The 17,040-nt window shown below is 39.4% G+C and overlaps 1 protein-coding gene across 1 annotated transcript in view; it reads left to right on the forward strand.

Annotated features, from left to right (window-relative positions):
- The window catches only part of LOC100739202 (kinesin-like protein KIF28P), a 72,291-nt gene extending 56,671 nt beyond the window's left edge, over window positions 1-15,620 (forward strand). Inside the window, 1 exon segment of the mRNA XM_005667953.2 lies at window positions 15,188-15,620. Coding sequence (XP_005668010.2) covers window positions 15,188-15,340 — 153 coding nt within the window. The 3' untranslated portion in view covers window positions 15,341-15,620.

The following is a 17,040-nucleotide window of genomic DNA, read 5'->3' on the forward strand; positions in this document are numbered from 1 at the left end:
GAATGTATTGTTTGGTTTTGACTTGGGATTGCCCTCTTTTTCAAGTATGTTAGCCCCTTCCTATATCTGCTTGCTTTAGCCTGATAGTCATGTAGCCTCAAACACATTCCAAAAAAAAAAAAAAAAAAAAATCTAGATTTTCTTACTTTCCTTATCTTTTTTTTTACATCATGTTTATCCTTTTGCTGTTCCTTGTATTTACCATTGCTTTTACAACAGCTGGATTTTTTTTTTCCCCTTTTAGATTTACTGACTTATTTAAGTGATTACTCTCCAATTGTGATTTCTGCCATCCTATATCTTTTTACTTCTTTCCTATTTAGGAGACCTTTCAGTATTTTTTTTTTTAGAATGGGTTTAGTATTGCTGTACTCTTTTAGCTTTTGTTTGTTGGAAAAATATTTTTTCCTTCTATTTTAAATGATATTCTTGCTGGGTAGAGTATTCCAGGCTGTAAATTTTTCCCTTTCAGAACTTTGAATATATCCTGCCACTCCTTCTGGCCTGAAGTGTTTCTGTAAGGAAATCAGCTAATAGCATTATGGGGGTTCCCTTATAATTAACTCTGTTTTTCTCTTGCTGCCTTTAGAATCCTCTCCTTACCTTTAACTTTTGCCATTTTTATTATAACATGTCTTAGGTGAGTTTGTTTGGGTTCAGCTTGTTTGGAGCCTTCTGTACTTCCTGTATCTTGATGTCTCTTTCCTTTAGATTTGGAAAGTTTTCAGCCATGATTTCTTCAAATATATTTTCAATCCTATTATTCTTTTCCTACTTGTATCCCTACTATCCATAGATTGACCCACTTTATATTTTCTTATATTGCTTTCATGTTTTTTCATTTGGTTTTCTGTGTGCTCTCCTGATTGGGTGATTTCCATTATTCTATCTTCCAAGTCACTAATTTGTTCCTCTTCATTATTCATTATGCTCTCAGTGTCTTTAACTCAGCTTGAGTCTCTGCAAATGAATTTTCTAATTTTTCTTGGCTCCTCTTTATATTTTCTAATTCCCTTATAATCTGCATCATTTCATATCTGTTCTTAAGTCCTTCATAAAGCACTCTTAATTCCTTCAGCATTTTCACTATCTCCTTTTTGAACTTGGTGTTAGATTGCAAGGTCTGTTTCACTGTTTGCTCCTTCAGGGGAATTCTCCTGTTCTTTTAACTGGGAATGGTTTCTGAGTTTCTTCATTGTGGTTATATTTCTCTTATTCTCCAGAGTTCGCGTCTCACACCCAGCCCCCACCCAAGCATCTCAGTCTGTGGTGTCTGGTGGGTGGGTACTGATGGTTTTTTCAGCACTCTCTCTGCTTTGCCTCAGTCTGGCTTCTGTGCTTTTCTCCAAGGCTTTGGGGTTCCCTCTGTGTCTTGGCTGATCTCCCTGTCAGTTAGATGGCTTGCCAGGGTGGGGATTCCTTTCCTCTTTCATAGCTCCTTCTCAAGAGTGCTACTCCCATCCTGATTCCTTTTTCTCTTTTTCTTCCATTTGTTCTACCTAGTTATGTGGAGGGTTTCTTATTCTTTTTGGAAGTTTAAGGTTTTCTGCCAGTGTTCAGTAGATGTTCCATTCAAACAGTTCTACATACAAATGGTTTTTGTGTTTTTTTGTTGATGTGTTTGTGGCAGAAGGTGAGCACCATGTCTTACTCCACCACCATCTTGATCCTGCTCTCCTTCACTTTGTGATATACAAAATACCCCAGAAATCCAAGTTTGTTTTATTGGTATAAAACCAAATAAATATAATTCATAACATTAAAGATATTATAGGAGAGGGGATTATGAAATAAGATGGTGAAGAAGACCTTGAGTTCACCTCCTCTCATGAAAACACCAAAAGCCACAGTGAGATGGTATAAGGGGTGTTTTCACAATAAAATCACATCCTACATCTACTAAGTGGGTCACCCACACACTGGAAAATAATTATATTGTAGAGGTTCTCCCACAGGAATAAGCATTCTCAACCCCACATCAGGCTCCTCAGCCTGGGGGTCTGGCATCAGGACCAGAAACTCCCAGGGCATTTGGCTTTAAAGACCAGTGGGTCTTGAGTGTAGGAGCTCCATAGGACTGGAAGAAAGGGAGACTCCATTCCTAGAGGGTGCACACAGGGTTTCAGGTGCACTGGGATACAGAGCAAAGCAGTGACTCTATAGGAGCCTGGGCCAGAACTACTTGCAGGTGTTGGAGTCTCTCCTGGGATGCAGGGGTCGGCTGTGGCTCACTGTGGGGACAAAGACACTGGTGTCAGAGGCCCCAGGGAACATTTTCCAGTGTGGTCTCTCCTGGAGATTGTCATCTCGGCACTGAGGCCTGGCCACACCCAACCACCTGCAGGTCCAGGGCTGGGAATCCTCAGCCAAACAAAAGGGTGAAAACACTGCCACACCAATCAGCAGATGGGCTGCCTAAAGATTTCCTGAGCCCAGAACTGCTTCTAAATATACCCCTTGACTCAGCCCTGTGGATCAGAGGAACAAGACCCAGGTCCACTTACCAGTGGGAAGATACCAGTCTGTCCCATTAGGAAGACTACACAAGCCCCTGGACCAACCTCATCCACCAGGGACGCAGACAAAAGAAGCAAGAGGAACTACAATCCTGCAGCCTGCAGAACGAAGACCACAAACAGAAAATTAGACAAAATGAGACAACGGAGAAATAATGCTTCAAGCCAAGGAACAAGATAAAATACCAGAAGAATAACTAAATGAAGATAGGTAATATATCTGCAATAGAATTCACAGTATAGATAGTAAAGATGATCCAAGATCTAGGAAAAAGAATGGAGGCACAGACAGAAAATACAAGAAATGTTTAACAAAGTGCTAAAAGACTTAGAGAACAGAGATGAACAATAGAATAACTGAAATAAGAAATACACTAGAAGGAATAAATAGAATAAATGAGGCAGAAGAACAAATAAGGGAGCTGAAAGACATATTGGTGGAAATCACTGCTACAGAACAGAATAAAGAAGAAAGAATGAAAAGAAATGAAGACAGTCTAAGAGACCTCTGGGACAACATTAAATGCACCAATGATTGTATTAAAGGAGTCCCGGAAGAAGAGGGAGAGAGAAAGGGCCAGAGAAAATATTTGAGGAGTTCCTGTCGTGGCTCAGGGGTTAATGAATCCGACTAGGAACCATGAGGTTGTGGGTTCGAACCTTGGCCTTGCTCAGTGGGTTAAGGATCCAGTGTTGCCATGAGCTGTAGTGTAGGTCATGGACGTGGCTTGGATCCCACGTTGCTGTGGCTCTGGCATAGGCCAGCAGCTACAGCTCTGATTCGACCCCTAACCTGGGAACCTCTATATGCTGCTGGAGCAGCCCAAGAAAAGGCAAAAAGACAAAAAAAAAAAAAAAAAAAAAAAAACTTAAGAGGTGATAATAGCTGAAAACGTCCCTAACATGGGAAGGTAAACACTCACTCAAGTCCAAGAGTCTCAGAGCATCCCATACAAGATAAACTCAGGGAGGAACAAGCTGAGACATATAATAGTCAAGTTGAAAAAATTAAAAACAAAACTTCAAAAGCTTCAAGAGAAAAGCAATAAATAACATACAAGGGAATCCTCATAAGATTATCAGCTGATTTTTTCAGCAGAAACTCTGCAGGCCAGAAGGGAGTGCAATGATGATATATTTAAAGCAATGAAAGGGGAAAAAATTTTAACCAAAAACACTCTACCCAGCAAGGCTCTCATTCAGACTCAATGGAGAAATCAAAAGCTTTACAGACAATCAAAAGCTGAGAGAATTCAGCAGTGCCAAATCAGCTTTACAACAAATGCTAAGGGAACTTCTCTAGGCAGAAAAAAAGAAGGCCATAACTAGAAACAAGAAAATTATGAATGGGAAAGCTCACTGGTAAAGGCAAACATGCAGTGAAGGTAGAAAACTGTCCATACACAAATATGATATCAAAACCAGTAATCATGAGAAAAGCAGAGTACAAATGCAGGACACTGGAAATGCATTTGAAATTAAAAGACCAGCAACTAAAATCAATCATATATATATATATGGACTGCTGTATCAAACCTCATGGGAACTGCAAACCAAAGATTCTAAGATACACACAGAAAAAGAAAAAGCAATCCAAACACAACATGATAGTCATCAAATCATAAAAGAGAACAAAAGATGAAGGGAAGAAAAAAGTCCTACAACAACAAATCCAAAACAATTAACAAAACCACAATAAAAACATACATATCAGAGTCCCTGGTAGCTCAGTGGGTTAAGGATCTGGTGTTGTTACTGCTGTTGCTTGGATTGCTGCTGTGGCACAGGGTTGATTCCTGGCCAGGGAACTTCTGCATGCTACCATGTGACAGCCAAAAAACAAAAACAAATTAAAACATACATACTGATAATTATCTTGAATGTAAATAGATTAAATGCTCTAACCAAAAGACACAGACTGGTAGAATAGATATAAAAACAAGACCAATATATATGCTATCTACAAAAGACCCATTTCAGAGCTAAGAATAAGACTGAAAGTGGGGGGGACAGAAAAAGGTACTTCATGCAAATGGAAATAAAAAAAAATCTTGAGTAGCAACTCGTATCAGACAAAATAGAATTTGAAGATTGTTACGAGAGGCAAAGAATCATAGTGATCAAGGGATCAATCCAAGAAGATATGACAAGTGTAAATATATATGCATTCAACCAAGGAGCACCTCAAAATGTAAGGCAATTTCTAAGAGCCAAAAAAGGAGAAATCGACAGTAACCCAGTAATAATGGGGGATTTTAAACATCCTGCTTATATCAGTGGACAGGTCATTCAGACAGAAAATCAATAAGAAAACACAGCCCTTAAATGATACATTAGACCAGACAGACATAATTGATATTTATAGAACAAACATTCTATCCAAAAGCAGCAGAATACATATTATTCTCAAGTGCATATGGAACATTCTCCAGGAAAGATCACATGCTGGGCCACAAATCTAGCTTCAGTAAATTTAAATAAATTGAAATTATATCAAGAATCTTTTCTGACCACAATGCTATGAGATTAGAAATCAACTACAAGAAAAACACAACCCCATCAAAAAATGGGCAGAAGATCTAAACAGACAATTCTCCAAAGAAGACATACAGATGGCCAAAAAACACATAAAAAGATGTTCAACATCACTAATTATCAGAGACATGCAAATCACAACTATTTATGGATGGAATTAGAGCTTTCATACTGACTGAAGTTTACCACAAAGAGAAAGACAAATACCACATGATAGATATCACTCACATCTGGAAGCTAATATATGGCACAAATGAACCTATCTACAGAAAAGAAACAAACTCATGGACATGGAGAACAGAATTGTGGTTGCCAAGGGGGAGGGAGTGGGAAGTTGAGGTTAGTAGATGTAAACTATAGCAGTTGGAGTGGATAAGCAATGAGATTGTGCTATATATAGCACAGGGAACTATATCTAATCACTTTTGATGGAACATAATGGAGGATAATGTGAGAAAAAGAATGTACATATATGTATGATTGGGTCACTTTGCTGTACAGCAGAAATTGACAGAACGCTGTAAATCAACTATAGTAAAATAATAAATATTAGCTATAAAAAAGCAAAATTAATACACAGAAATCTACCACATTTCTATATACTAACAATGAAAGAGCAGAAAGAAAAATTAGTGAAACAATCCCACTTGCCACTGCATCAAAAAGAATAGAATACCTAGGAATAAACCTACCTAAAGAGACAAAAGATCTGTACTCTGAAACTGTAAGACACCAATGAAAGAAAACAAAGATGACATAAACAGATGTAAAGATATATACCATGGTCTTGGATTGGAAGAATCAATACTGTGAAAAATGACTATACTACCAAAGGCAATCTACAGATTCAATGCAATCCCTATCAAACTACCAAGGACATTAGTCACAGAATTAGAACAAAATATTTTCAAGTTTGTTTGGAAGCACAAAAGACCCAGAATAACCAAAGCCATCTGAGAAAGAAAACTGGAGCTGGAGGAATCAGGCTCCCTGTCTTCAGACTATACTACAAAGCTACATTCAACAAAACAGTATTGTAATGGCACAAAAACAGAAATATAGATCAGTGGAACAGGAAGGAAAGCCAAGAATTAAACCCGCACACCTATGGTCAACTAATCTATGACAAAGGAGGCAAGAATATACAATGGAGAAAAGACAGTCCTTTCAATAAGTGGTGCTAGGAAAGCTGGACAGCTACATTAATAGAATGAAATTAGATCACACCCTAACACTATACACAAAAATAAACTCAAAATGGATTTAAGACTCAAATATAAGACCCTTAGAGGAAAACACAGGCCGAACACTCTCTGACAAAAACCACAGCAATATCTTCTCAGACTCATCTCCTAGAATAATTACAGTAAAATCAGATAAACAAATGGGACCTAATTACACTTAAAAGTTTTTGCACAGCAAAGGAAACTCTAAACAAAAAGGCAATCCACACAGAACGGGAAAAAATATTTTCAAATGAAGCAACTGACAAGTCATTTGGACTGAATCTCCAAAATATATAAACACCTCCTGCAGCTCAATACCGAAAAAACAAACAACCCCATCAAAAAATGGGCAGATCTAAACAGACAATTCTCCAAAGAAGACATACAGATGGCCACCCAAAAAACCATGAAAAGATGTTTAACATCACTAATCATTAGAGAAATGCAAATCAAAACTACTATGAGGTACCACCTTACACCAGCCAGAATGGCCATCATCAAAAAGTCTACAAACAGTAAGTGCTGGAGAGGGTATGGAGAAAAGGAATCCGTTTTAAACTGTTGATGGTAATGTAATTTGGTGCAACCACTATGGAAACAGTATGGAGATTCCTCAAAAAACTGAAAATAGAATTACCATTTGGTCTAGGAATCCCATTCCTGGGCACCTATCCAAAAAACCATGACTCAAAAAGATACATGTACCCCAGTGTTCACTGCAGCACTATTTACAATAGCCAAGACATGGAAGCAACCTAAATGTCCATTGACAGAGGAGTGGATAAAGAAGATGTGGTGCATATGCACAATGGAATATTCCATAAAAAGGACTGAAATAACGGTGTTTGTGGCAACATGGATGGACCTGGAAATTATACCAAGTGAAGTTATACAGTGAGACACAAACATCATATGCTATCACTTATATGTGGAATCTAAAAAAAAAAGATACAGTGAACTAATCTGCAGTACAGAAACTGACTCACAGAGTTTGAAGAGGCTATGGTTACCAAAGGAGACAGGTTAGGTGGGAAGGGATGGGCTGGGCCTCTGGGATAGCAATGTAAAATTGGGTTGTGATGATGGCTGTACAACTATATAATAAAATTCGCTGAGTTAAAAAAAATAAAAGGAACACTCACAAACCATTCTTTGAGGACATTATTGCCCTGCTATCAGAACCAGACAAAGATACAAAAAAAAAAAAAAAAAAATTACTCAGGCCAATATCACTGATGAACATAGACAGAAAACTCTCAGCAAAATACTGGCAAATAGAATCCAACAATACATTAAAAGCACTGTACACCATGATCAAGTGGGATTTATCCCAGGGATGCAAGGATTTTTCAATATCTGCAAATAAATCAGTGTGATACACCACATTAAAAATGAACAATAAAAACCAGATGATCATCTCAATAGACGGAGAAAAAGCTTCTGACAAAATCACTAAACATTTATGATAAAAAAAAAAAAAAAAACTCTCCAGAAAGCGGGCATAGAGTGAACCTACCTCAACATAATAAAGGCCATCTATGACAAACCCACAGCTAACATTATACTCAATGGTGAAAAGACGAAAGCATATCCTGTAAGATCAGGAAGAAACAAGGATGTCCCCCATTGCCACTGTTATTCAACATAGTTTTGGATGTCCTAGCCATGGCAATCAAGGAAAAAGAAATCCAAATTGGAAAAGAAGTAAAACTATCACTCTTTGCAGATGACATGATATTATACATAGAAAATCCTAAAGATGCTACATGAAAATTGGTAGAGCTCATCAATGAATTTGGTAAAGTTGCAGGCTACAAAATTAATGCACAGAAATCTCTTGCATTTCTATACACTAGCAAAAGATCAGAAAGAAAAATTAAGGAAACAATCCCACTTACCACATCTAGGAAAAACCTAGGAATAAACCTACTAAGGAGCCAAAAACATGTACTATGAAAACTCTAAGATATGAATGAAAGAAACAGAAGATGACACAGATGGAAAGATATATCATGCTCCTGGACTGGAAGAATCAGTATTGCCAAAATGACTATACTACCCAAGGCAATCTACAAATTCAATGCAATCCCTATCAAATAACCAATGGCATTTTTCATACAACTGGAACAAAAAATTTAAACTTTGGTATGGAAACACAAAAGACCCTGGATAGCCAAAGCAATCATGAGAAAGAATAATGGAGCTAGAGGAATCAGGCTCCCTGACTTCAGACTTACTACAAAGCTAAGCTACAGTTATCAAAACAGAAATATAGCTAAAGGAAAAGGATAGAAAGCTGAGAAATAAACCCATGCGCCTTTGGTCAATTAATCTGTGGCAAAAGAGGCAAGAACCTACAATGGAGAAAATAAAGTCTCTTCAATAAGTGGGAGAAATAGATAGCTCTAAGTAAAAAATAGATTTTAAAAGGCATGTGATAAAATTCAGCATACTACTACAGCAAAAATTCTTAGCAAACTAGGAATAAAATTCCTTAATGTGATAAAGGTAATCCTAAATGAATACAGATTAAGCACAATCTTTTTTTTTTTTTTTTTTGTCTTTTTGCTATTTCTTTGGGCCACACCGCAGCATATGGAGGTTCCCAGGCTAGGGGTCGAATTGGAGCTGTAGTCACTGGCCTACGTCAGAGCCACAGCAACGCGGGATCTGAGCCGCGTCTGCAACCTACACCATAACTCACGGCAATGCCGGATCGTTAACCCACTGAGCAAGGGCAACCCGCAACCTCATGGTTCCTAGTCGGATTCGTTAACCACTGCGCCACGACGGGAACTCCCAGATTAAACACAATCTTAATGGTAAATCTCTCATGCCAGCTATCTTCACTTTTTATTTTGTTTGCCATGCTCATGCCATGTGGAAGTTCCTGGGCCAGGGATCAAACCTGCTCCTCAGCAGCAGCCTGAGCAGTGACAATGCCAGATCCTTAACCTGCTGAGCCACCAGGGAACTCCCAAAAATCAGTATTTAAAAATTAGTTGAAAGAATGTATATGTATCACTGAGTCACTTTGCTTTACGGCAGAAATTGGCCCAACACTGTAGATCGACTATACTTTAGTAAAAATATTAAAAATAAAAATTAAATTTGAAAGCTTTTGCATAGCAAAAGAAACCATTAAAAAAATGAAAAGACAACCCACAGAATGGGAGAAAGCTTTTGCAAATGACTCAACTGACAAAGGTTTAATCTCTAAAATATACAAACAACTCATACAACTCAACAACAACAAAAAAACAACCTGACTGAAAAATGGGCAGAAGACCTAAATAGACATTTCACACCAAAGAAGACATACAGATGTTCAGCAGGTATATGAAAAAAATGCTCAACATCACTAATTATTAGAGAAATGCAAATCAAAACTACTGTGAGGTACCACCTTAATACCAGTCAGAATGGCCATCATCAAAAGTCTACAAACAGCAAGTGCTGGAGAGGGTGTGGAGAAAAGGGAACTCTATTACACCATTGGTGGGAATGTAAACTGGTACAACCACTATGGGGAAACAGTATGGAAATACTTCGGAAAACTAAATACAGAACTACCACATGATACAGCAGTCCCACTCTTGGGCACGTATCCAGACAAAACTTTCATTGAAAATGATACGTGCACCCATATGTTCACTGCAGCACTAGTCACAATAGCCAAGACACGGAAACAACCTAAATGCCCATCGATGGATGAATGCATTAGGAAGATGTGGTATGTATACACAATGGAATACTACTCAGCAATAAAAAAGGACAAAATAATGCCATTCACAGCAACATGGATGGAAACAGACTCTCATACCGAATGAAGTCAGTCAGAAAGAGAAAGACCATATGATATCATTATAAGTAGAGTCTAAAATATGGCTCAAATGATCCAAAGATGCTCTATATCTTTAGTCATAATGGATATTAAAATAAAATCAGAGGACAGTAGCAACATTGGTTTATTAGAATTTGGGCAACTGGACACCCATTGAAGGCTGATGACTCACTATAATGAAGGGCTGCCTTCTTACTGACCAGTTCTGAAGAGAAAACAAAATGCAAGTCTGGCTTCCAGCACATCTGGGTCTGGCTGACACATGCGACTTCATTGGTATGGACCTCTTTTTCTTGCTCCTAAGCAAGTCAGAAAAACCTTCTAGAAGAGATGACTCTTGAGCTTAATGCTGAAAGATTATCTGCCAGGAAGTCAGAGCAAGAAGAGCATCAGAAGTGCAAGGACTAGCATCTAGCTAGAGACATACAACAGTAGTATTTCAGAGCTGGGACCAGGAAGCCCAAGAAATAAGATAAGCAGGGGATGGGACAGGTGGGACCTTGTGGGCTGCCTCAGAAACCCTGGACTTTATCCTCTATCATAATGGAGTCATAGGTTCTACCCTTTGGTCCAGGTCTGGACCAAATCTCACCATGCAAACTGTATTATCCATTTATTCTTCACTGACTCAAATATACATCAACGAACAAAAATAAAATAAAATATGGCACAACTGACAAAACAGAAAAGATCATGGACATGTAGGACAGACTCACGTTTGCTGGGGGGGAGCAGGAGGGTGTGGGATGGATTGGGAGTCTGGGGTTAGTGAATGAAAACTCTTGCATTTGGAGCGGACGGGCAATCAGCTCCTGCTGTATAGGACCGAGAACTATGTATCTAATCACTTGTGATGGAACATGACGGAGGATAATATGAGAAAAAGAATGTATGTGTGTGTGTGTGTGTGTGTGTGTGTGTGTGTGTGTGTATGATTGGGTCACTTTGCTATATAGCAGAAATTGACAGAACTTTGTAAATCAATCATAATAAAAATTTTTTTAAATGTCAATTAGATATGTGTGACACATATATACACTGGGAAATCACCACACTCAAGAAAAGTCATCACGTCTAAAAATAAATAAATTGTATTTGAATATAAAAGAAACAAGACAAAAAAATTAAATGGAAGATAGCATTTATAACTGCATCAGATGTAAGAACTACTACTATAAGTAGCCCTATAGCTAACATAAAAGAATAACATAAATTCTATGGAGAATATTTTAAAACTTGAGAGATGTTAAAAATGATCTAAATAAATGGAGAAACATGCCATGGCTCCATGGTTTGGAAGATTTGCTTCTGTAACTCTATCAAATCTCCTGAGAGTCAATATAATGCCAATAAAATGTAATGGCATCTGACAAGACAATCCTATAATTAAGATGGAATTCCAAAAGCAAAAGATTAGCTAAGCCAATCAAGACCCCAAAACAAGGTAGGAAGACGTGCAGTACCTGATATCAAGACTTATTTTAATAGTATTGTACCAGATGATAAGATATTGGCCCAAATGTAAATAAGATATCCAAAGGAAAGAAGAGAAGCCCCAGAAATACGTTCACTCAGAGCTCGAGATGATATATGACTGAGGTGAAACCAAAGATGAATGTGGCAAGGATGGATTTTTCAACAAATAGTGCTGGAGAATTACAAGTACATATGAAGATAAATGAAACTGGAGCCTTATCTAAAACTATACCCAGAAATCAAGTTTAGGTGAGAATTAAGGACCTCGATGTGAAAGGTAAACCCCTAATGCTTACAGAAGACACTTTGGGAGATGTCTTTATGATCTTACAGTAGAAAAGGATTTAAACACAACACAAAAAATACCTAGATTTAAAGAAAAAGATCACTAGATTCACCTACATTAAAATAAGTTTGGTTCATAAACCAAAATAAATCAAAAGTAATAGGAAAAGTCATTTGTAATACATTTAACATATAATGAGCTAATATCCAAAATAAAGTACTACAAACCAAAAAGAAAAACAGAAGTAGATTTTGACCCAATAGAAAAAAAATGGTCGGAAGACTTGAACAGAAACTTCACAAAAGAGGAAATCAAAAAGGCCAATAAATACGTGAAAAAGTGCTTAACCTCATTAAATAATCTAAGGAACACTAATTGAAACCACAGTGATATACTAGATTATCAGACTGGCAAGTAACTATACTAGCAACAATTCCAGTCTGAAAATATCAAGTTTTGGTAAATATACGAAGCAAGAGAAACTTTCATGCCATGCTGGAAGGAGTAGACTGGTACAACCACTTAAATACTGTTTGCCATTTCTCTAATAAAAGTCAAAGATGCATCTTCCCTAATAATATACACTTGCAATTCAACTCCTCCAGAGTAAACTGGTTCTGCAGAGACCTGAGCCCTGAGGATGAGGTTCTCAAAGTGGGGTTCCCCCACTGGCTTCTCAGCTTCACCTGAGATCTTGTCAGAATGCAATTTCCAGGGTCAGAACCTCTGGGCTTGAGGCCCAGTTATACACGCTTTAACAAGCCCTCCAGAGGATTCGGCCTTAAACTCAAGTTTGAGAACCACCTCATCCAGGCTATGTATGTACTGACTTAATTGCTCTCCTATTTGGAATGGTACTAGTTATACACCATTCTTGACAGAACTGGGAAAATAGTCTTCCAAGTCATTTTCTGTTTTGTGGTTCAGATGATGGATTGGCTGAAAAACTCTGCAGAAACCCATGCATATGTACGCACTGGCTGTTTTGGGTTTTTTGTTTTTTTTTTTTTTTTTGGTCTTTTTTTGTCTTATAGGGCTACACCCACAGCATATGGAAGTTCCCAGGCTAGGGGTCCAATTGGAGATGCAACTGCCAGCCTACACCACAGCACCAGCAACACCAGATCTGAGCCGTGTCTTCAACCTACACCACAGCTCACAGTAATGCCGGATCCTCAACCCACTGAGCAAGGCCAGGGATCGAATCCTCATCCTCACGGATGCTAGTCCGGTTCACTAACTGCTGAGCCATGACGGGAATTCTGCATTGGCTGTTTTTTTAATACTATCTTCCATAATAGCCCAAACTAGAAACATCCTAACATATATCCACAGAAGACAAGCAAATTATGGCACAAACAGCCAAAAGACAGGCAAAATATACTGTCAGGACTGCATTCTAGGTGGCACAAAAATGATGATCACACACTTCCCTGCTTCTTGGCCAGGAGGAGGCAGTTTTTTCCTGAGCAGGTGTATTCCAACTGTATCTATGCATACATTCTGGGTACTCTTTTGTATATATAGCTCACAATAAAAAAAATAGGGAAAACTAGCAAGATGAAAGACACTAAAAATAAAGTTAAAAATAAGCCACAACCTGAGAGAATCTATTTGTATTATTTATCACCAAGATTAGTATCCAGAATATATAAACAACTACGTACTTTTTTTTTGGTCTTTTTGTCCTTTTAGGGCCGCGCTTAGCAGCATATGGAGGTTCCCAGGCTAAAGGTCCAATCAGAGCTATTGCTGCTGGCCTATGCCAAAGCCACAGCAACACCAGATTCAAGCCGCGTCTGTGACCTACACCACAGCTCACGGCAACACCAGATCCTCAACCCACTGAGTGAGGCCAGGGATCGAACCCACAACCTCATGGCTCCTAGTCCGATCCGCTTCTGCTGCACCACGATGGGAACCCCAACAACCTACATCTTTTAAAATAGACAATGCATTGGAAAACACTTTAGAAAAAAATGACCAAAGCATCTGAGCAGGTGTTTCATTAAGGATCAGGGGAAAGGAAACGAATATGAAACCCTATCAATAGGAGAATTCCCACCCCAGACAATCCTTTGCAAACCTCAGAACTTCTATAGTATTAAAAGAATACATACCAATCTCAACTATTTGGATATCCCCCTAATTTTCCCTGTTGGCAGTAAGAAAAGGGCCATTCAATCGGCCTTCCCCAAACCAAACATGCTCCTAGGTGACTAGGTGACATGCCTCTGGTAGCAGCTTTCGAATGCAGCTTTCTAGCCCAAAGGGAGAACTCCCGGGACACCCCAATCACGTCCACACACAATACTTTCACTGCCTCACATCACTGAACAGAGCAGGACCCTGTGCGGTCCTCCCAGGTACAAAAGCCCTGCTGTGTCCCCCATGTCTTTTTGTAGAAAAAGGCTTTAGTCCTCTAGACCTTTCTCAGTTCCAAAGGGCAGATTCAAGCAGTTACCAGCTACAAAAGGGAGGGAACGCAGAAACAAAGGAAAAGCAAACCCAACATAATCCTTTCCATGATTGTTATCTTAAAATAAGGCCTTGATTTAAGACCCCAAACTGGAGAGGTCATGTCCTGTGGCTTCCATCAGCTGGCCCCAAGCCGACGTGAAATTGATGATGCTGGGAGGGTTAAGAACTAAAACTCCTGGGAGTTCCCCTTGTGGCCCAGCGGGTTAAAGACCTGACCAGTATCCATGAGGATGTGGGTTCGATCCCTGGCCTCACTCAGTGGGTTAAGTATCCAGTGTTGCTGTGGCTGTGGTGTAGGCCGGCTGCTGCAGCTCCGATTTGACCCCAGCCTGGAAACTATCATATGCCATGGGTGTGGCCCTAAAAAAAAAAAACACAACAAAAAAACCAAAACTAAAACTTCTGAACACTCATGAAAGCTCTAAGTGAATAATAAAATGCCTCGACCATTGCTTTTGCTCTCTTCTGAAAAGAAGTGAAAGGATCACAAGGCCATGATTTACCACTTTGCTTTGCAGGAACACAGCGATCAATCACAATCACCGTGACACGTCCAGTCACAAGATGGTACCATGAAGTCTGTGACCAAGGTCATGTAGGAAAGCTGAAATTACAAAGATACCCCCACTCCTTACTTTTTTGCTTTTAAAAACCTTGTGCCCTGGCCAGCCAGCATGATGGAGACAAGGCCAGGTCTCCTCGACTAATAAAATTTTCTCCACTCCAAACTCTGATGTTTTGGTTTGTTTGTCCTCACTGTGCATTTGCCCAGCATAAGAACTTGGGTTTGATACACTCATTTTTTTCTTTCATTTAATTTTAGGAAGACGATCAAATGCTTCGACCATTTGTACACCAACAGTCACACATGTTAAAGGACTTTGGGGACCTGCTTGAATCCAGCTTATGGAAACTGAAAAACGATGTTGCTCTTATAGTGAAAAAGAAGAGAGAATGTTTACTGCATGTGGAATGATGAGGATACACTAACTGAAAACATTTGAGCCTTGAGTTGTGAAGCATTATTTGTGGCAGCTAACGAGGTTCATTAACTGGCTATCAGACTTGAATTATGGACTCAACATAGCCCATTTCCTACTCACTCAACCTATGACACCATTTTAAAGCAAAACCCTTCTGCTTTAGTTTTATTAAAAATCATGTAAAAAGGAATCCCCATCCAGGATGAAGGTGATGTGGGAAATGAGAGAGGTGAATGGTTAGCACTCTGAGCTCTGGGATCTACTGCCTGAGGTTGAATCCATCACTAATCAACTGTGTGGTTTGGGGCAAGCAACTTCCCCTCTCTAAGCCTCTTTCCTCATCTGTTACGTGGGAATGGTAACTACCTACTGCAGATGGTTAATGAATATAAAAGAATATAAAGCACTTAGAATGTGCCTGGCACACAGAAGTAACTGATAAGCATTTGCCATTACTATTTTCAAGATGAACAGTTTGAAATGTCAAATAAAAGTTCTTTTAATAAATTTGCTGCCAGACCTATTCGAGTTATTTCATGCCCCTAATTTTGTACTCTTCCTCTGAACAAATCTCATATTCTACATCAATTTGTTTGGTTATCTGGTTCCATGCAAAAGGCCTGGATAAAGATTTATTATGAGATCTGCCAGGAATTAGTTAACCTCAGAGCGATCTTGACTGCACAAAGAACTGATTGATGAGTCCTAGTGAAGGACTTAGAGGCACTGAGTGTTCTGGGGAAAGGCTTCAAAAGAAAATTTTGTGGCCTCACAGAGACTAACAGCAACAATAGCAGCAATAACAGAGATTCATCGAGTGCTTACTGTGTGCCAGGCACTAAGCTAAGTGCCTCTGGGTCCTTAACTAGGACTCTTCAATCAGTTCTTTGTGCAATCAAGATGGCTATCAAAGGCTACATAAGGAGTCTCCCTGGGAGGCAGAGGCATCTGGGCTGGTGACCTCACCTTACTAACCAAGGCCCAAGGGCCTATGGGAGGGGCTGGGGTTTTGCCTGCAGCCCAGGCCCTGACTGAATGTATGTGCATAAACTAAAAAATAACCTGTAACCCTGGAGCCCAAGTGCGGACCTCCATGGTGGTGATGGCAAGGACAAGGGTCAGCAGAGCATCAGGGAATCCAAGAAAGCATCTGTCGATGAGGCAGAACAGCAATGAGCTCACAGAAAGCAGGGGTGGCTTCTACTTCCTGGACTGAGCCTTAAAGTTCTTGGACAACTTGCAGAAAGTGTATTTCTTGCCTCAAGCGAGTAATATACTTTCTCCAAATGAGCAGGCAGAGGCTTGGAGGGTTAAAAAGAAAATCAGGATGAGACACACTTAAATCTCAAGCTGCACCAAGGGTCACAGAGGCGGTCCTATATCCGTGTCAACACCAGAGCTCAATGCACAGTGTGAAGACACACATGGAGTCTCCCTCAGCAGCCCCCAAATGCACACCTAAACCACAGATTCCTGGGCCCAACCTCCGCGCCTCTGGAATGCAAACTGCTGGGGAACCTATGCTGTTTTTGACTCTGATATGCACGCTAGTCATGAGATCTGTTGCTCCTGTCCATTTTCCTAATTGTAGGGATGATAAAACCTTTTCTAAGGTTGCACAAATGAGGGCGCAGCTGAGACCAGATTCCGACTGCCCTAGGCAGAGGAAGCCAGGTCAGGGGGAACAGTTCCA

This window comes from Sus scrofa, chromosome 10, assembly GCF_000003025.6.
Source record: "Sus scrofa isolate TJ Tabasco breed Duroc chromosome 10, Sscrofa11.1, whole genome shotgun sequence".
NCBI classification, from domain to species: domain Eukaryota; kingdom Metazoa; phylum Chordata; class Mammalia; order Artiodactyla; family Suidae; genus Sus; species Sus scrofa.